General features: G+C 37.2%; 5 protein-coding genes and 1 non-coding gene across 12 annotated transcripts in view; 3 read left to right on the top strand and 3 right to left on the bottom strand.

Moving 5' to 3' along the window:
- LOC105161377 (3-isopropylmalate dehydrogenase, chloroplastic) lies at positions 888–4489 on the top strand. Its single transcript, XM_011079035.2, has 7 exons — positions 888–1208; positions 2101–2421; positions 2506–2667; positions 2754–2828; positions 3018–3127; positions 3203–3275; positions 3977–4489. Exons 1-7 carry the CDS (start codon positions 1026–1028, stop codon positions 4166–4168), a joined length of 1116 nt encoding a protein of 371 aa, XP_011077337.1. The 5' UTR covers positions 888–1025; the 3' UTR covers positions 4169–4489.
- Positions 5469–9162, top strand: LOC105161376 (adenosine kinase 2). Its single transcript, XM_011079034.2, has 12 exons — positions 5469–5639; positions 5982–6035; positions 6754–6800; positions 6907–6938; positions 7049–7150; positions 7384–7448; positions 7530–7606; positions 7681–7778; positions 8083–8153; positions 8239–8305; positions 8393–8576; positions 8799–9162. Exons 1-12 carry the CDS (start codon positions 5557–5559, stop codon positions 8939–8941), a joined length of 1023 nt encoding a protein of 340 aa, XP_011077336.1. The 5' UTR covers positions 5469–5556; the 3' UTR covers positions 8942–9162.
- LOC105161374 lies at positions 10290–15295 on the top strand. Of its 5 annotated transcripts, none has more exons than XR_002287127.1 (3): positions 10290–11875; positions 14390–14805; positions 15156–15295. XR_002287127.1 is itself a non-coding variant. In XM_020693899.1 (2 exons), the coding sequence occupies exons 1-2, from the start codon at positions 10467–10469 to the stop codon at positions 14412–14414; spliced, it is 1434 nt and encodes a 477-aa protein (XP_020549558.1). In that variant the 5' UTR covers positions 10290–10466; the 3' UTR covers positions 14415–15295. The 5 variants fall into 5 exon arrangements, 2 of the variants coding, with proteins under 2 accessions (XP_020549558.1, XP_020549557.1); XR_002287125.1 differs by lacking the exons at positions 14390–14805; positions 15156–15295 and adding exons at positions 12398–13307; positions 13439–14383; XR_002287126.1 differs by lacking the exons at positions 14390–14805; positions 15156–15295 and adding exons at positions 12398–13574; positions 13775–14383.
- TRNAH-GUG lies at positions 16235–16306 on the bottom strand. The gene has a single exon. It is a non-coding gene; the product is annotated as a tRNA-His (tRNA).
- Positions 16763–22306, bottom strand: LOC105161373. Of its 3 annotated transcripts, XM_011079031.2 has the most exons (8): positions 22015–22306; positions 21024–21189; positions 20402–20454; positions 19849–19936; positions 18897–19720; positions 17579–18052; positions 17411–17464; positions 16763–17273 (listed from the first exon to the last, which is right to left on the bottom strand). In XM_011079031.2, exons 2-8 carry the CDS (start codon positions 21184–21186, stop codon positions 17073–17075), a joined length of 1857 nt encoding a protein of 618 aa, XP_011077333.1. In that variant the 5' UTR covers positions 21187–21189; positions 22015–22306; the 3' UTR covers positions 16763–17072. The 3 variants fall into 3 exon arrangements, with proteins under 3 accessions (XP_011077333.1, XP_020549631.1, XP_020549630.1); XM_020693972.1 differs by lacking the exon at positions 21024–21189 and having other exon boundaries at positions 19849–19955; positions 22015–22304; XM_020693971.1 differs by lacking the exon at positions 21024–21189 and having other exon boundaries at positions 22015–22304.
- LOC105161372 (translin-like) overlaps positions 22504–22710 on the bottom strand; it is a gene marked incomplete in the record, with an annotated part of 3858 nt that continues 3651 nt past the window's right edge. The window contains 1 exon segment of the mRNA XM_011079030.2: positions 22504–22710. Within this exon segment, the coding sequence (XP_011077332.1) occupies positions 22629–22710 (82 nt within the window).

Raw genomic sequence — 22710 nt, 5'->3', positions numbered from 1 at the left:
CAATGATTGATATATATATATATATATAATAAATTAGAATGTCACGAAATTATTATTCTTTTAATTGATTTCATTCAAGTAATTGATAATTAGTAATAGAATGAAAATACTTTTATGAAAAACTTGTTTTTTTAGTAATTTACTTTTTTAAAAAAATTATTTATCCATTTTTTATTAGATATGTTGAGTTCAATTATATAGAAGCAAGTCAGATATTATTTTCCCGACTCGGGAGTATTTGATCGTTGAGCCTTAGAATAAAAAGATCCAATTCACGTCCTCTGCTAAGAATCTCTCATATTCGGTTCTTTAATCTTCCCCGACCATAGCCTCAATCGAGGTCGCATTATCTATGGAAGTAATAGTATATATATATATGAAAAAAGTATTTACTTACATAAAAAATTGATTGAATAAATGTATAGATAATATTTTTCTTAAAAGAATGATTCGGACAACCCAATAAATATTAATTAGAAGTAGGTGAAAGAAATATTTGAATTAATAAAAATCAAATTAATATTACTTTTTGGATGGCCATGCATACAACATACATAATTATTTCAGATACAAGTACTTAAATTTAAATTGAAATTAGATATTAAACTAATACAATAAAAAAAATATTTTATTTCAAATATATTATGTTGGGTGATGGAATGATTAATCTCTTATCTAAGAGAATAATCGAATAAGTATTTTTAAATATAAAAATAAACTTTGAGAATGTCCATTCAATTCTCACTCCATTTATACTTACCGATCACCCCTTAGTCATTATACGGAGGGGTATTTTCAAAAATAAAAATAAAAAAAAAATAGAGAATTTTGTTTATTAATTTGCTAAAAATATGAAAGGGAGTTATTTAAAAGGAAAAGGGAAGAGTAGTAGGTTCATTTTATGTATAGTGGCTGACTTTGACCTCTCAATTGCTCAAAGGACAACTCTTGTTTTACATATTGTAGTTGATAGAAGAAGATTGAAGAATCAAGGTTAGGCCCATAACCGGAAGCCACAGTCGCGAATGGCGTCACAAATCGTAAGACGACTCGCTCGGAGCGGAGCCTATGCTGGAATCTTCTCCTCCCCCAACCCTACTTTCCTAGATCGGACCTTTTCTTCCGCCGCTTCCGGTTCCAATCTGATCCGAGCCACTCTCTTCCCAGGAGATGGCATCGGCCCTGAGATCGCCCAATCGGTTAAGCAGGTTCCACGAACACGTTCCATGACTTATTTATTTATGTATAGTTATTTTGATTTTCACCTTTTTTTTTAAAAATATTATATTGACGGAGCGGGGGAGGACTTTGCCTTTCGAAGAAATGTTGGAGCTAGGGTGATTAAGTGACGCGTGCTAGAATTTTTGCTGAATTTTGGGTGATTTTGGAATGCGTATCTTTTGTTGCTTTCTGTTGATGGTTAATTAATAAGTGATAATGGACTGAAATATTGTGTGCCTTATTCATCACTTGTTGCTTTTCTTTGTGCTAGCTGGATTCTGCCACAATCTTGAAGGATAGCAGAGTTAGGACTTTCCTGGAGTAGTTTCTAATGTAGTTTTGGTTGATTGGGAAAAAAAATGAAACGTGTAGACAATAACCTTGGTTGTATTCGTCATTCAAATCCATCTTTGTGGATAGTATTGTTATCTACTCTCTTTCACTAGGGAAAGGACTGAGTGCATTTTGAATTTGGTTGGCTAAATATGTGCTTAAAGAAATAACCTTTTCATTTCAAGAATTGTGTACGGCGGTCAACAGGGTGTAGTTGTAAATCCAGCTGCAATCCGACCAAAGGTGTATTATATTTCTATAGCATCCAAATATCCTTGGTAGTCCTTTTTATTCATGTTTTCCCGACATTGGAAAAAATGTGAGAGCTATGAGATGATAAGTCATCTTCTTTGGCATATTCATTATCATTTATCGGTCTTTTCCAGCTAAGCTAATTTTTGGCTTTGTATTGCTGTAGGCATGTAATGTCTGTCATAGTTAAGGCTCTATTTTGTAATGAAGATTTCCATGACGATTTGAAGCTTTTTTTCAGAGGAACGAGCTATTATGCCTAATGTAAAAACTTAATACGTGGTAAAAATCCAGGTATTTAGAGTTGCTGAAGTGCCAATTGAATGGGAAGAACACTTTGTTGGGACAGAGATAGATCCTAGAACTCAGAGTTTTCTAACATGGGAAAGTCTTGAATCTGTGAGAAGAAACAAAGTTGGTTTAAAAGGGCCAATGGCCACACCGATTGGGAAAGGTCATCGGTCCCTTAACCTTACCTTGAGGAAAGAGCTCAATCTGTACGCCAATGTCAGACCTTGTTACAGCCTACCTGGATACAAGACGAAATATGATGATGTAGATCTCATTACTATTCGTGAGAACACAGAAGGAGAATACAGTGGACTTGAACATCAAGTAAGTTTTGTACATGGACAGTCATTATCATAAAGCAACTCTTATGTTGTTAATTTGATTGAGCCTGTGTATTATATCTATTAGGTGGTAAGGGGTGTTGTTGAAAGTCTCAAAATCATTACACGCCAAGCAAGTCTGAGAGTTGCAGAGTATGCTTTTCACTACGCCAAGACCCACGGACGAGAAAGAGTATCTGCAATACATAAAGCCAACATCATGCAGAAAACTGATGGTCTTTTCCTTAAGGTCTGCATTTATGCATATGCTAGTTATTGATGTTCCTTTTAAACCTTTTTCTAACTTCAGTTTCTTCTTTACACTTTTTTCTGCAGTGTTGTCGTGAAGTTGCAGAAAAGTACCCGGAAATAGTTTATGAAGAAGTAGTGATCGACAATTGCTGTATGATGGTACGAGAGATTGTCTTTTATGGATGCAGAATTAATGTTGGGAAAGCTAATATCTCCTGAAAATAGTTGGGAATGCTTATGTTTATCAGTATCAACATAATTGCAGTTGCATTATCGCCATAAGTTCTATGCATATGAAAAGACAAACAATGTAATTAGAGAGTAAAATGTTCCTTTTTCTGTTTGCAGCTTGTGAAGAATCCATCACTTTTTGATGTTCTTGTGATGCCTAATCTCTATGGTGACATAATAAGTGACCTTTGTGCTGGTTTGATTGGGGGCTTAGGCTTAACTCCAAGGTACATTCTATTTTGTCTGGTCTTTTGATGGATGTTCTCCTTGACTAATTTCACTTTACCTGGTCCCTTGTGCAGTTGCAATATTGGTGAGGGGGGGATTGCTCTTGCTGAGGCCGTACATGGTTCTGCACCTGATATTGCAGGAAAGGTTAGTACCGAAGCAGCTCTGCACTTCTTTTCTGCTTCAAGATCCGAAGTGTTTGTATGAGGTTATTATTGCCTCATAGTGCCATATGATTAGTTATACTTGCTAATGTGTCAAAAATGCTAATTGACACATGAATAGCGCCGATCTAAAACTCGCATATAATGAGGAGAATATGTTTTCGAGTAGTTTCTAAGTGTTTCCAGTTCAATGGTAACAATAAGCTTTGGTTCAACTTTGCAACTATAGTGGCTGAACCACGTTACGGGCATATGTTTATAGACATTTCTGAAACATGCAATCATTGTGGTCCATCAACATAGTGTTAACTTTCTCTAAGTCTCTTCAGTTAGATAGTCTGGTTATGATTTTGAAGATGCCATAAATAAGTGCTACTGATTCAGTTGAGGAATTGATATTGTTAGGATGCACATAATCACTGTCACATTATCTAGATCACATTTTTGAAGTTCTCAAATATGCAAGCAAGGTTTTCTGATAGTAAGGGGATGTAACAATTCAGTGGAGCTTAACAAGACTTTTTTGAAGCATGGTTGGAATTATTAACGAGCTTGAAATCATGTGTGAGCTTTGATTGATAAAAGAGTCAAGCTGAATGAGCTCTAATACAGCGAATGATTGTTCCTTCTCTTCTTTATAAGCAATATAACAGCTGCTTAGATAATTGGTTAATGTTGCTGTAGAATTTGGCAAATCCAACTGCTTTGCTTCTGAGTGCTGTCACTATGCTGCGCCATTTGGATCTGCACGATAAAGCTGATAAAATCCAGGATGCTGTTTTGAAGACGATTGCTGAAGGGAAGTACAGAACAGGTGATCTTGGCGGTAAATCAACAACAACAGATTTCACCAAGGCAATCTGCGATCACCTCTGAAATTGTGGATCGGCATATGTACATTTTAACTTATTTGCATTCAGCTCAACAGGAGTTTGTTGAGATGTTTCTTTCAACACAATTTCATACAATCAGAATTAGTCTGTGAAGCATATTCCTTCACCTTGATGATTTACCATTACCAGAGGATCTTCCAGCAATTTTGCTCGATGAAGCCAATAAGACACGGCCCTGTTCAATTAATTCTGGGGTGGCAATGCAGCCTGCCTGGTCTCTTGTAGTTGGTTCAGAGTTTTACATGCTTTTCCTCTTAAGAGCTCCTATCTTTATTTTCTCCCCAAAAACGGGAAAAAAAAAAAACATAAGAGAAAAGGTATCAAACTTGTTTCCAAACTGAGTTGAGCTGTTAAGAGAATTCGCTATGGTAGTTGTTAAAGCTATAATCTGTCTTTTGAGTTGGAAACAAAATATGAGATTGCGTTGTTTAATAAAGAAGTTCCGTTGTTCTATTCTCTGAGTCGTGGCATATTTCGTGTGCAAGTATTCTGTCGGTAGATCTCCAGTGGGGGGGGTTTGGTGCACGAGTGACATGTTTAATATTTTATTTAGAGAATACACCAAAGTCATGAAACCCTAACCTCACCTTACCTCGCTGCATGGACCACATTCTCTGTTTGAGTTAAATTGAGTGTTGAAGTTGTTTTCAGTTTTTGCAGTTATAATTCCGACAGTTTTTAATAGGTGAAAATCTTGTGGATAATTGATCTCTTAATCTAATGGTTAAGATTGAGATTTTTAAAATTATGAGTTAAAGTCTCATTAAATATATTACAATTTGTTATTTCATAATTTTAAGTTAGATTGATGTATTGTTTAATTATTTAATTTTTTAAAATAATAATATAAAAAAAGCGACAATCTTGTCTATTTAACAAGATGTCATTTGATTACTTTTGAACATCTAATAAAAACTTGAAGATATCTTTAAACTCAAATTATGTTGAAGTTAAATTAATGTTACCAAATAAGTTTTTGTATGTGATGGATTATGAAATTCATTAATAACTCCAAAACATTCATTAATTAATTGTATTAGGTTAGGTATGGTACAGTTGAGGAGGGTGGCCATGTCCGTGTCATCACCATTCACCAGAGCAGGGTAACTTTAGAAGAGATGACAGTTTTGTATTTCCAATTTTGTCCTTGAGTCCAACACCCCAACAGCACGCATCTCTATGTTATAGGAACGGTAAAATCTCAGCCCCACAAAAATCTGCCCTACCCCTTACCAACCACATTTCTCTCCCAATTTTTCTCCACCTATATATATATTCACCCTCAACCCCCTCACCCACTCTACTTCCTCTGTTCGATCCTTTCACTCAATTCCCAAACTTTCACGCGCATTTCGATCTCAACCAGCTCAAATGGAGTTCGAGGGAATTCTACTGGGAATGGGCAACCCCCTCTTGGATATTTCTGCTGTCGTGGATCAGGAGTTCTTAGACAAGTAAGTCCTGGAGATTGTTTCTTGTTCTCTATGACATTGTTTTTTCCCCCCATTTATATGCGTGTTTGAGCTGGAGATCTGGCATTTTTATATACCTTTGTTTTGATTTTGGGGCTTTCAGTTTTGTGGATCTGTGTGCATGGTGATAGTTTTGCTTGTTAATGACCACGGTTTCATATGCGCCAGTGCACAATTGTAGCTTTTTTTGTAGATATGATGCATCTTCAGTTCGTTTTATTAGATCTGAGATTTTTCATTCCTAGTTCTGTGAATCAATGTGTTGTGGTGATTTTGTTAATCTATGTGTACGATGAAGCTAATCAGGTTACTATTGCACGACAGGTATGACCTTAAAATGAACAATGCAATTCTCGCAGAGGAAAAGCACTTGCCTATGTGAGTAACTCATTCCCCCCCTTCCCCTCTCCTTTGAATTGTACTCCGACATCTGTTCTTTTAGATCTGTAGGTCAGTTATTAAAGTTCCAGTATAGGATCGTGATCTGAATGGTTTTCTGTTTACTTTAAATACTGAACAGCGTCTGAATCTTGATCTATTTCTAAACATGAAGCGGTATGAGAAATTACTCTTTATAGTGGCTATTTTTCGAGTTCACTACAACCTGATTAAATCCAGAATTAGTGATGCTTGTTAAAGTTACAATCACTCTGATCCAATTTGTCCTATGCATGCTGAAGAATGAAGATGGTCCTTTTGCTTCCCTGATCATATGTGGTCCAGCGGATTCATCATGCTCTGTTTTCTGTTTACCTTAAGTTAAACAAGGTCTGATGCTTTTTTATTCTTCTGGTTAGGCAACTATTACAATGTCTCTTTTTCTCCTTAGATCATGAATTTCAAAAACAAAATTTTGTGTATGGTCTAGGGGCTATTCATTTAATAATTAAAATTCTGCAAAAACACTGGATCATGTAACAGAAGTTCAGGTAATATTGCCAGAGGTCCATCTAATAATGAGTCGGGATTATAAATCTAGATATACTCATATTAGAGAAAACGTCTAGTAAGGTGAAGCATGGGCCCGGTTTTATTCCTCAGAATGATTGTCATATGATCAGGTGCGGATGTAATTCTTGATTGATGTGTTTCTCAGGTATGAAGAAATGGCATCGAAGTATAAAGTGGAGTACATTGCTGGAGGTAATTTATCATCAGTGAAAGCTTGATTGTTCCTATCTGTTCTCATCATACTTATCATTCAAATTTTATCAGCATTTACTAGTGACTCATGATATTTATGATGCAGGGGCTACTCAAAATTCAATCAGAGTTGCCCAGGTAAATGAGATTCCTGTTTATAGCTTCATAATTTTAAGCAAGTATACAGTTGCCCAACAACGTCATACCAGTTATGCGTGTTCTGATTTCCAAGTTGCCGTCATATACAGTGGTTGCTACAAAAACCTGGTGCAACTGGTTACATGGGTTCCATTGGGAAGGACAAATTTGGGGAAGAAATGAAGAAAAATGCAACGGAAGCTGGTGTCAACGTAAGTATTCTGTCCTGTTTCCTTAACCACCATTATCACCCTTTTAATATTATATCCGCATAATTTCTTACACTTGTTTAAAATTGTAGTCCTGTCATCCAATTTATTACAGCATCAAGACAATGTTCTTGTTATCTTCTATTCCTTATTTTTTTCTTTTTAATCATTGGAGACCCTCAATCATGAAAGACTATTATTGTGATATTTTCTATCTTTTCCCCATGGTTGCATAGGTTCATTATTATGAAGATGATTCTCCAACTGGCACTTGTGGTGTCTGTGTGCTTGGTGGCGAAAGGTTAGTTTCCTTTAAGGGATGGTTGTTTTATTTACTTCAAATTTCTTGTGGCTAACCAAGTCATGGATTAATGTATTGCAGGTCACTTGTTGCCAATTTGTCAGCTGCCAATTGCTACAAACCTGATCACTTGAAGAAACCAGAAAACTGGGCCTTGGGTATGCTTGGCATAATTGGTACTTCTTGGTTAATTTTATACAATCTATTTAACTTATGCGTCGTCTTTTGACAGTGGAAAAGGCCAAATACTACTATATTGCTGGGTTTTTCCTCACAGTTTCTCCAGAGTCTATCATGCTTGTTGCTGAGCACGCAATTGCAAAAAACAAGGTCAGGAATTTTGATGATTAGAGATTGTTTTATTGGAGTGAAAAATAAATGTACATGAAAATACTCTATCTTGAAAATGAACTGCATAAGTAAATGTTTTGTATTGAGTTTGAGATATAAGTATAGGATAAATAAACCTGATTGATCAAAAGGCAAAAACATCTTCATCTTGATTTTTATTTCCTTTATTAAACACAATAAAAAGGTTAATTTTTAAATTAGAAATATTATTCTCCACGCTCCGTTTCTCTCATTGAATCAAACATTTATTGCCTACTTATTCTAAATGTTAATGGATATGTAGGTTTTCTGTACAAACCTTTCTGCTCCATTTATTTGTGAGTTCTTCAAGGATGTACAAGACAAAGTATTACCGTAAGGCTGATTTCCTGATTCTTTGAATTAGCTAGATGATTCAGAAGGAGAGAGAATGATATGCCTTATACTATTTGGGTTTCAGGTATGTGGACTATGTTTTCGGGAATGAAACGGAAGCAAGAACTTTCTCCAAAGTTCATGGCTGGGAGGTAATATTTCCAATTTTCCAGCACATCAGTTCACTCATGTGGTCTCTTATTATATAAGACTAAAATGCAGTTGTTTTTGATGGGCAGACAGAGGATGTGACAGAAATAGCTTTGAAAATCTCCCAGTTGCCAAAGGCATCTGGAACGCACAAAAGAGTTACTGTTATTACACAGGGTGCAGATCCAGTTGTGGTTGCGGAGGATGGGAAGGTGAAGTTGTTGTCTGTCATTCCATTGCCTAAAGAGAAACTTGTCGATACCAATGGTGCAGGTGTGTGATTGTGTTGTTTTTGAGAGCCTCTAATGCCAAAAAAAGTAAAATGTCCACTTAGAATAATCTAAATAAAATCTAATTAAAGATAATGAACTCCCAACTCTAAAAAGGCTTTCTATCATAATCCCTCTGACGGTATCAGCCTTCAAAGTTTCCAGATCCAACTTCTTTCAACTGCTGCATGATCTGAAACTTATTCTGCATCAACGTTTCTTGCAGGGGATGCCTTCGTTGGGGGATTTTTGTCTCAGTTGGTTCAAGAGAGATCCATTGAAGATTGTGTAAGAGCCGGTTGCTACGCAGCTAATGTCGTCATCCAGAGGCCCGGTTGCACATACCCGGAGAAGCCAGATTTTAAATGAGAGTCATCCTTCCATTTTCCATTACCTTTACTATTCTTAGCTGAAATTTGAATATCAAAAACTTATTGCATGTATTTTTGCCGTATTTGTATTTGGCCTACACTATTCATTGTAGTGCCTGCGCCACTCCACGCCCAGCCGGCCCACGCCACCTCCGTTGTATTCTTGTTTGCAAGGGATTTTGGTTCCTTTAATATCATATTTTTTGCTTAATCACTTAACATGTCATTTTGTTATTTGATGAAATCCATGTTAACATAGATGTTGTATTTATGTTGGCTGATCCCACATTATAGATCTAAATCAAATCATTTCGGCTGAATGAGGGAAAAGAGTATCAGCCAGACCAAGCTCATAGCAGTTATGATTATAACTTGGAGATAATCAAAGTGAGCAGAGCACGTGAAGCAGCTTTGTTCATTCATTGTATGAAACCAATTCAATAGAAGACCGACGACTTAAAGTTGGAGGTCAACTCAATGGATATTACATTTGGAATCATACGATGATATAATGGATTTGGAATTATAGTTACTAAATTATTAAATTACATTAGATGGATGTACATAATTAAATATTTATTTACAATTGAATAAAATAATAAATACTCAATCAAAATAAATTAACTTTAAAATATGTATTAATAAAATTAATTAATCAAAAAATATAATTATCTGTGGAAGAATAAAAATATTGCTAGTTCAGTAGCCTTCCTTGATAAATAGTATAGATTAAGCAAATGAAGAGCAGGAATACTATACCCTCTGTTTCTTTTTCTTTATTCTTCCTTCTTAAAATTCTTGATCTGCAGGTCCTCTAGTTAACTATTAAACTCGATTACTTACATATATATATATATATATATATATATAATCCCCAAGCCCCTTTTAAATTGCAAAAAGTAATGACTTTCTTAGAGTTCAAAATCAGTATTAGGTTGATAAAAATGATTTGATGATCGAAATTTCATGCTCAATCCCAAGTATATAGTTTTAAATTATAAAGCCTAATAATAATTAATTAGTTATTAATAATGCTAAATAAGTAGCTTTATACTAAATTAGTTTGTAGTATATTTTTATGGAAAAATTACAACAAACTCTTTCAAGATTTATCATAATTATAATTATTCTCTTATTATTGAAAAAAATATTAACAATCTTCTAATAATATCCCATCGTGACCACTCATTATAAGAAGAATTGTTAATTTTAATAAGTATTTATAATTTTTTAAATAATAAAAATTATTTATAATTATAATAAATTTTAAAAAAATTAGTTGTAATTTTATTCCATATATATATATAGGTAGAGTTGTATACATAGAATTTAAAAATAAAAGGTATCAACTTTTTTTCCAAAGATGCAATAGCAATAGCAATAGCAATAGATTGTTTCCAAGAACCAAAACTCCCATACCATACCATACGCCATATGCCATACGACGCCTCATCGCATTCACTCCCCATCCCAAATTATATTTCCCAAACTTTTCAATCACGCCCGTTTTCAAACCCTCCGCCATGAACCACCTTAATCCTCCTCCTCCTCCACCTCCTCCTCCGCCGCCTATCATCCGCCATACCAGCACCACCCAAATCCTCAAGCAAACTACCTCCCTCTTCTTCTCTCATCCTCTCACTTTCGTCTTCCTCTCATCTCTCCTCCTCACCTTCCGTTCCAACGTTCACAGCGCCTCTCACTACCTTTCCTCTCTCATCGACCGTGACCCTTCCTTGAAATCCCTCCTCTCCCGCCTCGATTTCTCTTCCCCCTCCCATCTCCACCACCCCCGCCGTCACTCCCACCACCCACTCCACTACCGGCGTCGTCGCGCCTTTCTCCACCTCTCCCGCGTCGGCACCCTTGACGATGACTTCTTCTCCGGGGATTCTGATTTTGACCGCTCCCTCTTCCACCCCTCCTCCGGCAAACCTCCCCCCAATGCCACTTTTGTCCGTCTCTCTGACTTCAAACCAGAGTACGGCTTCTCCAATTCCATCGTTGATAATGGAATCTCTTTCCCGAAAATTGTTAAGCCAGGAGCTGTCGGTTTTAAGCCGGAGGTTAGGAAAAATGTTACACTTCTTGAAGAAGAGGAAAGGAAATTTGTTGAGAGCAGATTAGATGACAGTAATGCGGTCGTAGATTTGGATTTCTTGATAAAGGGTTTTGAATTGGGGCATCGAGACGCAACTTCTTTGTTCTTTCTGGCGGGTGTCTTGTCCGCCACTTATGCATATGTTGTGTTGGCATTTATAGTTACCTATACTTGGGTGAATGGGATTATTTTCCTTAGAGTGGTGGACCATTTGTTGGGGAATTACAGATCTTTCTTGCGAACTGTGTGGAATGGCTCAAATATCGGACTCAGGAGGCTTTCTGGGTTTATTCTGATGAAATGGGCCGTGAGAGATGCACTGGCGCAGCTTATGGGAATATTCTTTTTCGGGGAGATTGAAGATCAATTTGTGTTTTTCAAGGTTTTCTTGAGGATGAAGTTTATGCCATTTGCCAATGTGGCACCATGGGTTATAGGGCATGAGTGGGAGAGTGCGGGCTTCATTGTGGTCTGGTCCTTGAGTGATTTGATGCTGGGTTTCTTATTTGCCGTCGATTCCTGGGTAGCAATAGTTGACGCGAGGAGGGGGGGCAGAGAAATTGTTAGAGAAGGATGTCACATGCTGGTAGCAATGTTTTGCCCTGCTTTCGAAATAAGGTGGTTAGAAGCTATCACTTGTGGATCAGTTGGGAGGTGGGTGTTGAGGAGGATATTTGGGGATGTTTTCACATTGGTTTTTCAGTCATTAATGGAGGTGTATTTTATGGTAGCATGGCTGGTCTTTTACTTTGCAGCAAGACACAAGGATGATGCTGCACTTGGAAGACCATTTGGAAGAAGAGAATTGGAAGGTCTTCTTGAGGTTGCCAGGTGATACTCAACAAAATTAGTAAAATCTTTTGCCAGACTTGATTTCACGTATCAAAAGTAGTGGTAACTCGCTTGGTTGCGACGCTAAATAGCAGTAACCTTTTCTGGTGCTTCTGTTGTTCAATTTGCGAAAAATGTGAATTAGCACTGCCATTGTTTGGTGATGTTACCAGTTATGTTTGTATGTACTTTGCTAAGAGCCTAAGAGGTAATATGTTGTAAATCTCCACAGAATTTCATCATGTGTATACAGCTTTGCAGACTCTGCGTTTTTTTGACCTTCAAGAATGTGCTGTTCTTGGTATTGCTACTAATAGTTGCAAGATACATTTTACTTAAGATTGTGAATATGTATGCTCATTCAAGCAACATATGCTTCGAGTTTTCATGGGGTGCATAAAAGCAAAGGCCACTGGTTAATTCTTCTTGTTTCATATGGCGGCAGTTTACATTAGCTAGGTTTCATACCTAAACTATGATTTTTTTTTCTTGCATTATGACCATTGAGTTCTTATTTTCCAGTTTGATGCAAAAGGACGAGGCAGCTTTAATTTGATGTCCGACTTGATGTCTTACTAGGGGAAAAAGGTGTGCTAAGTCCATAGGGTTTGAGTGTTGCTATTGTAGTGTAAGTAGGTCCAGTGTATAATTAATAAGAAAATCTCATAGTCTGTTTGTTCTTTTATCCACAAATGTTGTCATCACTAGTAAGGGAGTTGATATTTAGCTGTCATGTAAAAGATTCGGGGCACTGGGCAGGTAGAAGTTTGATCTCCTATCAGCATGATCATTTTGTAGTGGAACAATATATAGGTGGTCTGAAGGATGGGGGTAATATTGTTTGAGTGGAGTTTGCGGTCCTTAACAACATTCCTGGTTCTTGAATGAACTCACTCCAGTTAGTGTCACTTTTACTCGTGCAACTTCTTAAGTTACTGTACTGGATCGGAGTCTATGTCTCAGAGGTAGGATTCATTCCAGCCTTCAGAAGCAGGTTTCTTTGGAAAACTTTATTCTTGTGTGAAGGGGGGAAGGCCGTATTGGACTATTATGATCATTGTTTCTTACCAGGAGACTCTTGACAATGTCGTCAGGTTACTTTTTGCTACATAATTTGCAAAGAAGAGTTTGGTTCTTCTATGATTGTAGTTGCAAACGTGTAAGGAAACAAGTATTTGCGCTCATGGACGGATCTGGAAGTAGATTGGTCCTGATCAGCACCAATAGGATAAATCCAAAGAGTTCTATGTCATGGAGTATAGAATGCACGGCTGTGGCATCTCGGCAATGCTACCAAGGAAGTGCTTATACAGAAGTTCAATGATGTTCTCATATAGCAAAACTGACGCTGCTTCTGTATCTTTTCTGTTTGAAGACAGGAAGTTGCTGAGAACTTGTCTTTCCTTATGACGGCAGTTTGCATCACTACAAGGTTTAAGTTTCAATGAGAAATGTAGCAAGAGCATGTTGGTCCGATTTTTTATTTAATGAATCTGAGTATTTCTAGATTTACTGTTTCTTTTTTAAATATTGACGAAAGAGGAGGTGAAATAATTGATGCAGTGCTTGGTCAAGGCAAAGATGATGGAGAGTGCAACAGTAATTACTATAACTGATCAATGGCTGAAGCCAACTTGATTCAAATATGGAAAATGGAGAAAGCAGATTGGAGAGGAGGAAAGAAACAGCCAACCCTGGGGTAGGGTATCAGGTCATTTTGATACTTGACCTTTTCAAATGCTGCATTTAGTGCATATGGCAACTCTCAGGAAATTTTAGGCGGTCAATGATAGTGTTAAATCCCTTTTTTACTTTTTACCGTTTAATTTCTCGCACTATATATTATTCTCTGTACTTTTTAAATTTTTCTTTTACGGCCTGTTAAATTGTTTTGTGCAGCTCTTAAAGCTAGCATCTCTCCAGTGCCCCCGGTTCAGTTGAAGCATTCTTCTTGAGCTTTCATGCCAAATAAGAAGTTTTATCTAATGGTAGAGATATGGAATTTCGTTAACTATGTCTTAAGGGATCCTCTGGACGTTTTTGGCTGCTAAAAGGAAACTGCTCTTTTTCTGATAAGGTTTTCCCAGTCTGCTATTGTTGTGAATCATCTGAATAATGTGGTATCTTATAGTTTTTCAGTTTATCTCCCAGACATGACGATAACTTTTAAGATTTGCCCTTTTCTGATGTCTATAGTCCGTATCCATGCCTGCAGAATACCTTCAGGACTTTCTTGGAGTTGGTAAACTATTTGAGCTTTTTCTTTTTGTTGATAGTTTGTGGCGTCTGAGCATGAGTTAGACGTGCGCCATTGTTTAGATCCTTTATGTAGAGTGTCCAGGCCCATTGGAATTTATTTTATTCCTATGAATTTGTGTATGGTTGCACCATTGTTTATAAATCTGGAGTATTTTGAACAATAGTCGCTTGGGTATGATAGTTGTTATGGTTGCCTTTTCTTCATTATTGTGGTTTTGGAATAAAACCTTACAACTACTATCATTTACCTTTCAGAGCTGCCACCAAGAGCACAATATAGGATGGTAAATTGCTGAATTTGATGACTCAAATTATTTCTAATGCACAGAGAAGTTATGTGGATGTACTCAACCCCTACTGTGAGATGATTCTATGCATCTTGATGTTCTTTCTCTGTTTCTTTCCTTAAGAACATGCATCTTTTCACTTCCTTAGGGAAATATTTGTCGTGTCGCCATTTTTATTTTGTGCATTTTCTTTTTCTGTTTACTCTCAATTTATGCTTTCCGGGCTTGATCTAGCAAAGCCATGTATAAGGGGTGCTTCAGACCTCTTATGGTCTTCTCCCACAACTACCAAGCAAACTTTTAGGACATCTCCAAGAACTATCTTCTCGTCATCCTGTGGAGGCCACGAAGACCATTGACAACATACATCATAGGCTGCGAAAGGTACATGCCGTCCATCCTTTGCCACTTTTTCTTGCACGCTTTTCTCTTGGAATATTCATCTTCTCTCTTCATCTGTTTGTGTTTGTTTGGTGAGTGAGAGATATTTTCGCTGCTAGTATTGAATTGATTGGAAGGTGGAAATTTTGGGAGGATGATGTTTCGATATCAAGAGGTCAATGTAACAGCAAAGAAAGGGTTGGGTTTGGAAGATTAAATGGTTGACATACTTGTATTTTTAGACAATTATTTTTTACTTTGTCTAGTTAGTGATTATCCAATGGTTGTGGCTACGGTTGAGCAAGTTAATTACTTCGTCTCTCATCATATTAAGGCAATTCATTGGTTAACAGTTCTCTCCTTTGAGCATGGTCTGCAGCAGCCAGCTTATACGGTTCAAAAATGCTTTCATCTTTCGGCTATGTGAGGGATGCTCAAATACTCTGAAGTGTGTGGACAAATGTGTTGTAATGGAGTTTACTTTATTCTTTGATATTATTATTACATGAGTTGATGTGATATATAACTACTTGTACATGAGCAGAAACATAATTGAAGAGCCATCGACTGTTGTGGACCATGTGGGGTCAAAAGTCTAGAAGAGATCTCCAATCTCACACATTTCCTCCTACTCTCCTACATTTTAGCATTATAGAGCAAATATTATCTATTCTATCAACAAATCAGTACATAATGGTTTTTAATATTAATAACATGTGTTTGGTGGAAAATTTCTAAATCTGAAAGTGTTAATATGCATGGGGTGCCTTGATTAAGGAACCCCTTCAATTTTCTTTTCAGTTTTTTGGTAATTAAAGTTAAGGAACAGGCAGTAAGCGTAGCGATCATCGTTGAGGTTGATCATACAAGTAGGTCTTTGATTGTAATGGTAGGAGTCTCCCTCTTCCATACTACTGTTTGAGACACGACTATGACCAAAAGAGAAGAGGCAACCACAATACTCTACTCCTATTGGTGTAAAAATCACGTTTCATAATTAAAAGTCAGGTTGCAAAGGAGTTTCGTGCATGAAAAAGGGTGCATCTGCATCCCAATCTGTAAATCTGAATTGTTGGAGAGAGAGAGAGAGGGGTGGGATCGGGAGCATTTAATGAAATGTTAGTGAAGCACATGATAATGTGGGTCAAAAACTCTGCCCAGACAGAGACGCACAGGCACGTTGGTGACACCTCAAGACTGCATGTCTCCGCGTGTGTGGGGTTGGATTGGTGAATGCTGGCCGCTGCTCCTTTCTTTATTATGAAAAGATACGTAATTCAAGAAATATCTCTCTGATGATTCCGAATTAAAAATCCCTGAAATTTAGATCAACGGAAACGACTGCAATTGAAAAAAATGCCAACGGACAAGCTTGCCTCTTGACATTCCGTTGCCTGGAATGGCATTTTTTCCAAGTCAAAAATAAAATATTTGTGGCTGCTGGGATTCGTGCCCAGGTCTCCACGGCCACAACGTGGAATTCTCACCACTAAACTACAGCCACTGGATGCTTCAAGCTTATTTATATGCAATATTTATTTGAAATGACATATTAAATGCTTGTGTTGGTTCCAAATTTTTATTTTCAGGTATTGTTACATAATCCACCCACCCTTATTGATATACTTCCACTTGTACTCGAGGAAGAATCTTCTTCATGCTCCATTTGCTTTTTATTTTTAGGTTGTATATGCAGACCAATACACTCATGCGTTTACTTTGTATTATAAAAACTCATTTTTTTTTTATCTAAAAGTCCAATATTAATTACCATCTGAGTTTAATAACTCAACCCACTTAAACTACTTAAGGCAAACAATCTAAGTAAACACAGTATAATTATTGCAAAACATTTTTTATCCTGCCATTCAAATAACTCATCACAAATACAAAGGTAAGAAGATGCACGGTGGATAGCTGCAATGCAGTTTAATTAAGATTGGCGTCTTGCGATCAGGTAGACAAAAACAATGCCTTCAAGTTGCATTATGATGCCCAGACCATAAGAAATGCGATTAAACAACCAATGATCATATTACCTCCTGATTGTTGTTAGCTAAAAAATGGTACTGCAATGTTACCATGCTACGCTAGGGCTGCTAAAATCCACCACTCGAAATACTAGATGTTCAGCTACAATCTGTTTAGATATAAGTCAAATGTTTTAAAGCCTTCATTCCCACATGCTGTTTGGAATAGACAGGCAGCATCGAATGGATGCAGGATGTCGAAAAACATATACAATTGCCTAGTCACTCATGAGGAAAGAATCAACTGCCATTAATACTTCGTAGGATTCTTCTATAGTCACTCAATGTTATATCTGTGCTTCTGTCAGGAGAATCATGATGAATAAGCGGAATCTTTGGTCTCTGACCTTTGGGATAAGGGTAAATGGTGGCCAGTTCACAAACACGGAGCAGGATGGACTTTGGCAGAGGACGCCAGGCCATATTGCGTTTCTTCTCTCCCTGCAGCAAAATGTACATCAAGAACAAAAACTCTCAATCTAGGGGTATATGTAATATTCCATAATAGCAAGCAGCAGCAGATGAAAAACATAATAGATAATATGCCTTAAAGAAATTTACAAGTGTATATGACTAACCTGGCGCCCTTGGTCCAGAATACCACTCGCTTTCAAAAGATTTCGCCACTTGTCCTTGTGTAAATTCACAAACAAAAGGTGGTTTCAAGCCCAGATATAGGATCAAAAAGAGTATAACCAAATAAAAAGGATGATGATGTCACGCAAAAAAAAGGATGAGGAACTGACCTTGAGATCTACAGACGTACGATGCGCAGATGTGGAAAAGAAAAGTTTCTTTATGCGACTCCATCTTCCAACTCCATACTGAGAGACGCCATCAATCAATTTCCTAACCTCTGTGATAGTCCAAAGTCTATGATGCTTTCTCCGACCACTAACTTCTTCAGGCCTCTCAGGAATTGTACAGTCATCTCTTTTCTTTTGATGTGCTCCTGTGAGACAGTCACCCCTTTTCTTCGGAGTCATGGCAATTATGCAATCATCCTTTTTCTTCTGACTTGCTAGTGATATCCGGTCACTACTCTTTTTTGAATGAGCTACAGTAAACTGGTCATCCCTTTTTGTCTTACTTGCAGCACAATCATCCCTTTTCTTCGGATGAACTGCGCTGATACATTCATCCCTTTTCTTTTTCTTGTTTGGAGTAACACATTTACCTTTTGACTTGGTCATCAAATTTCTAGTATCCACATGCTGGACCTGTTTGCACAAAATACCATCATAGTCATTTGAGTTCAACAGCTACAAAACTGTTTCAATTACAGACATGTACAATCTGATATTGTAACAGATAAATAACTGTGAATATCTTAAGAAAACAAAAGATTTAAGTGTCATTTCCTTTTCCTCTTACGGAACCATGGAATAACTCGTCTTTGATATAGCTTTAAAGTATTTCAACCAGAATTAGGAAGTGAAAAGCAGATAATTAAGAGATTAGATGTTGAAATCAAACCTGGTAGAGCTGGCAAGTTGCCAAGGGGCATCAGACAGTTTCTGTGAAGCAGGGAAGGGGGGAAGAGATATTTAAACCAGTACTGACCAATCATTAAAACAGAACCCTTTTTCTTTTATTAATTAGAATAAGGAAACTTGCCGCTTTTTACTAAAACGATCCTTTCTAATTCTAGACGTCCCACATTACATAATTAGAAACGAAACAGCCTCCTCATTTGTAACTAAAACTGCTAGGTATACTTTCAGGCCAGCAACCAACACTACTTACCCCCTTATAGAAACTGAAGACACCATAGCGAAAATAATGGAAAAAATACAAATAATTCATCAAGGTAGATGCACTCTAAACTCAAGAACAAGTTTACACCAAGACACACTCACACACCAAAACCAAAACCAAAACAAGAAAAAAGAAAATGATAATAATAATTAATAAATAAATGACACGTAAAAGAAAGCAAGAAAAGAAAAGAAATCCCTGGGTGCATCAAAGAGAGTATACAGGAAATTAGACAGAAAACAGTTTGAAGCTACAGCTAACTTTAGGTCAAAACGAAATAAAGGATGCCTTGCTTTGAGAACTTACCAGATCACATGTACGCCCCTTTGGACATTCTTTATGAACCAAAGAGCCAAAGGGCACTTGAATAGCTATGACAGAAGACTCCTCAGCAGGTAATTGTGTTGCTCTAGAAGCCACATGGCACTTCTTATGATCTTTAACTCCAAGAGACTTATCTTTGAGGGTGGAAGTAGAAACCTCTCGTCTTTTTCTAGAATATGCAGGAATAGGATCTGCTAATTCATCAACATACCTCTGTGTGGGCTTACGTGATCTCTTTTGTGTTGGACGACCAGTACAGTTTGCTTGAACTGACGTCAATTCATCAGCATACCTCTGTGTGGGCTTACGTGATCTCTTTTGCATGGGAAGATCAGTGCAGTTTGCTTGAACAGACGTCGTTAAAGCCTCCTGCCGCGGAAATATGTTGGTCTCACCATCTTGGCCTGTGACCTCAGTTTCATCATTTTTCTGAGTCATTGGACTGCAGAACATTTCATCCGATGGGGAATGTTCTCCATCATTCCCATCAGATAAGATATCTTGAGAAGAACAGCTTGGACTATTGTGAGTCTTGCCAATATTCTGTACAGTACAGGACCCAGGAGAAATTGAAGGATTCTCCTCAACCAACATTTCACTCTTATTGCAACTAGGAATGTCACTCTCCGAGCTCCCCATATCCAGTTGATCTTTTTGGCAGTCAAGCACTTGCTTTATTTGAAAGAGCGATGATTTCCAACGAGTGTCAGAACCAGCACTTTGCATTTGACTGTCTGAAACTGAAGCCGCCAAGCCTTCACTACAACCATAATCCAAATCTGTAATGCTTTCAGCAAATTCAACACCTGAACAAATAGAGCAATTTTTTTATTTTCATTTGTCCTTTTGGGTGGTGGAGAGGGGGAGTATTAGCATCACTACTTGACGCCTCTAAAAGATTGACAACAACTGCAAACAAGGAAAGCATACCCACCTAGAAGGTAATCATCTCCCATGCTACAGAAATCATTATGTGATCGAAAATATCCAAATTCGACTTCATTAGGCATCGAATCAAGTACCTACATGGGAACCATTTTACTAAGACAAAAATGGCATCAAATAGTAGAAACATATCAGTTTCTTTTGTCTTGTCCCTCAACTTCTGTTGAAATATTATCTTCATTTCAAAAACAATGCTAGTGACACATATCAAAGGAATTGATACAAATGCAAGCTGCTGGTCATTCACAATTTACACGGAAGAGGTTCAAGGGCCATAGACAATGAGATAAGGATAGACCCTTTAGCATCCTAAAAAGTAAAGTCTCAATATGGTGGGCCATAATTAAAACATAAGAACAAGTGAATGCTCAGAAGACGAGGCAACACGATATCCACAACTATGGGAACATAACTGAGATGCATGTAGTTAATAATCCATAACAAGCATTAGGTTCACATTTTATAATCAAATTAAATAATAACACGTTTACAAGTATCTGGATCAACCATCACTAACGGACAAATAACCAAATAAGACATACTTCTCCATTGAGAATATCTTCCCCTTCCTGAGCAATAGCAGTATCTGGCCCACCTGCACAAAATCACAAAGTTATGAACAATAGCATGTTAGAGCCCAGCAAACATGCAGACTCACGGATTTGGGAAAAACAACTCGGAAAGAGCTTTCTTTTTCCTCAGAATGAAACAAAAGGAAGAGGAGCAATATTTCATTAATGCAGGCAGCTATGGATAACTTGTCAGGAAATCTAAGTCAAAGCAAAACAAAATCTAGAGTCACTGAGATAAGCATTGATCTCCTTGAAGGTAAGAACAATTACTAGCTATAGAAATGATTAAAATACATCTTGCTAAAATTTGATGTAATACCCATAAAGATGTTACAACTTGAGATAAGATGTAAACCAATGAAATGCTAAATCATCATTACAAAGAATTACAGTATCGGCACCCCTCCTCCACAAGTTCTTTATAGCAGCTCTTCTCCTCAGATTTCTCAAGTATCAATTGTTCCATGAGCATTTTCAAATCACTCCAACCATCATTGACCAAATAATAAAGACGATATATTCAGTTTCTTATTAATCTTATTAGTCAGCATGAGAGGAGAAAGGAGTTCACGCTACTAGATTTAAACTGTACCAAAACTGCAGGAAAAATCTTTTATGTCCATAGCATTCTCTGGAGTCTTCCTACAACATATGACACTATCCATTGGCGCATGCCCATCATGGGGTTCTACAAGCAGACGCTCAACATCAATTGTCCCATCTTCCAATCCACGAGTTGGGGGTCCATTATCCATGACCTGATAAATATTATTAATATGAAAAGCATTCTATTTACACTTGTACAATAACACAATATTCTACTTAAAGATAATTTGGAATATACACCAAAGATATAGCAAAGCCAACAAAAATAACTAAGTAAAGGATTTCGATATTTGCAATCACTGGCAAATGGGCCAAGACAGCTATACAATTTATGTGCCAAGTTTCATCTCATCAAGCCATTCCGCTAATTTTGAACGAACTCGATGAGGATTCAACAGCAAAATACTTCACATTCAAATTGCCGAAAAATGATATTAAAAGATATCCCAGAAAAAACTTTGGTCAAATTTAGTTGCGACTCAACTTTGTTCCTAGAGGACAACAAAACTCCAAACTAAGTTCTGCCATCTAATCCGAATGTAATAGTTTATCTTTATTCAACATCACACAGACCAAACATAAATACAGGTAGAAGGACGGATGTGCTTTTTATTATAATAAAACCACTTCTCGGTAGATGTAAATGTGCCAGCGCCGATCATCGCTAAGCATAAAAGACAGTCACTTGAGTAGGCCCTACGCTTGTGTCTTTCGCACATTTCACACGTCTCATGTACTAATCTACTTGAGACGCTTCGCATCTACACATTAGGATAACCGTGATTGACAATCTTGTCATTCTTCAACCACCCAACTTCCCTCCCCCAGTATATAAACCTAAAACAACTAGAATAAAAGGCAACATAAATTTTACCAGTATATCGAACCAAAGATCAGAGTAATGCGCATAACGGCAAAAACAAAAGAGAAAATGCGCAAAACAGTGAGAGAATTAGCAAGCAAAAGAAGAAACTAACCGGAACGGAGCAATTGCCCGAGTCGGCTTGATTCAGATGCTACTGAGTGTGGGTGGGTGTGTATGAGAGAGAAAGAGGGGGGGAAAGGGATGGGTCATAGAAGAATGGAAAAAGGGAGGAACAGTGACGCAATTTATGACGCGGAATCGAAAGGGGTTGTACAAAGTTGTAATGGAAAATGAGTTTGGGGTCCGCCGTGGCGATGCCTCCTGCGCAGTTATTGTGATTCGTAGGTGATGTGACAAGGACGCTTAACAGGAAGTCGTTGCCTACACCCACCGCCACCCCAGGCCTTTTCATTTATTTATTATTATTATTATTGTTTGTTGTTAACTAATCCAAGAAATTCACGCTTAAAAATTTGTCAACCCCCCCATAATAAGGGACCATACTTTTTAAATATATAAAATAGTGAAATATTTAATTAACAATGAGGAATGCATTTGTGGTTCCATACGGAAAAGCTCGAGGGGGCCTTTGCACTTCAAAAATCATAATAGATCTATATTATATGTAATGGTAAAAACTTTTGATTCCATGTGAAAAAGACAACTAAATCATGAAAGATATGAAGAAAGGTCAAGAGATCAGGTCGGGTGAAAAGTAATCCTAATTCATGACCGTGGCCCGTCTCCTTGCTCTCCTGTTGAGTTTCCGTTCATCGACAATCCTCTTATTTTCACGTCGTAGTGAACT

This window comes from Sesamum indicum, linkage group LG5 (assembly GCF_000512975.1).
Source record: "Sesamum indicum cultivar Zhongzhi No. 13 linkage group LG5, S_indicum_v1.0, whole genome shotgun sequence".
NCBI lineage: Eukaryota > Viridiplantae > Streptophyta > Magnoliopsida > Lamiales > Pedaliaceae > Sesamum > Sesamum indicum.
The sequence above is the reverse complement of the archived record's forward strand: the minus strand, read 5'-3'. Positions and strand labels throughout refer to the sequence as shown.

What these genes read in the sequence shown, in the direction of transcription:
- LOC105161374 (XM_020693898.1), top strand. Translation starts at nt 10,467, where the DNA reads ATGAACCACCTTAATCCTCCTCCTCCTCCACCTCCTCCTCCGCCGCCT. An exon ending in GGTCTTCTTGAGGTTGCCAG is followed by an intron (nt 11,876 to 12,397) that starts GTGATACTCAAC and finishes CTTATTTTCCAG; the next exon opens with TTTGATGCAAAAGGACGAGG.
- LOC105161373 (XM_011079031.2), bottom strand. Translation starts at nt 21,186, where the DNA reads ATGGATAATGGACCCCCAACTCGTGGATTGGAAGATGGGACAATTGAT. An exon ending in GGGAGATGATTACCTTCTAG is followed by an intron (nt 19,721 to 19,848) that starts GTGGGTATGCTT and finishes CTATTTGTTCAG; the next exon opens with GTGTTGAATTTGCTGAAAGC. An exon ending in TTCTGGACCAAGGGCGCCAG is followed by an intron (nt 17,274 to 17,410) that starts GTTAGTCATATA and finishes ATTTTGCTGCAG; the next exon opens with GGAGAGAAGAAACGCAATAT.
- LOC105161376 (XM_011079034.2), top strand. Translation starts at nt 5,557, where the DNA reads ATGGAGTTCGAGGGAATTCTACTGGGAATGGGCAACCCCCTCTTGGAT. An exon ending in TGTGTGCTTGGTGGCGAAAG is followed by an intron (nt 7,449 to 7,529) that starts GTTAGTTTCCTT and finishes AATGTATTGCAG; the next exon opens with GTCACTTGTTGCCAATTTGT. An exon ending in TGTCGATACCAATGGTGCAG is followed by an intron (nt 8,577 to 8,798) that starts GTGTGTGATTGT and finishes CGTTTCTTGCAG; the next exon opens with GGGATGCCTTCGTTGGGGGA.
- LOC105161377 (XM_011079035.2), top strand. Translation starts at nt 1,026, where the DNA reads ATGGCGTCACAAATCGTAAGACGACTCGCTCGGAGCGGAGCCTATGCT. An exon ending in ACAGTGGACTTGAACATCAA is followed by an intron (nt 2,422 to 2,505) that starts GTAAGTTTTGTA and finishes TATATCTATTAG; the next exon opens with GTGGTAAGGGGTGTTGTTGA. An exon ending in TCGACAATTGCTGTATGATG is followed by an intron (nt 2,829 to 3,017) that starts GTACGAGAGATT and finishes TTCTGTTTGCAG; the next exon opens with CTTGTGAAGAATCCATCACT.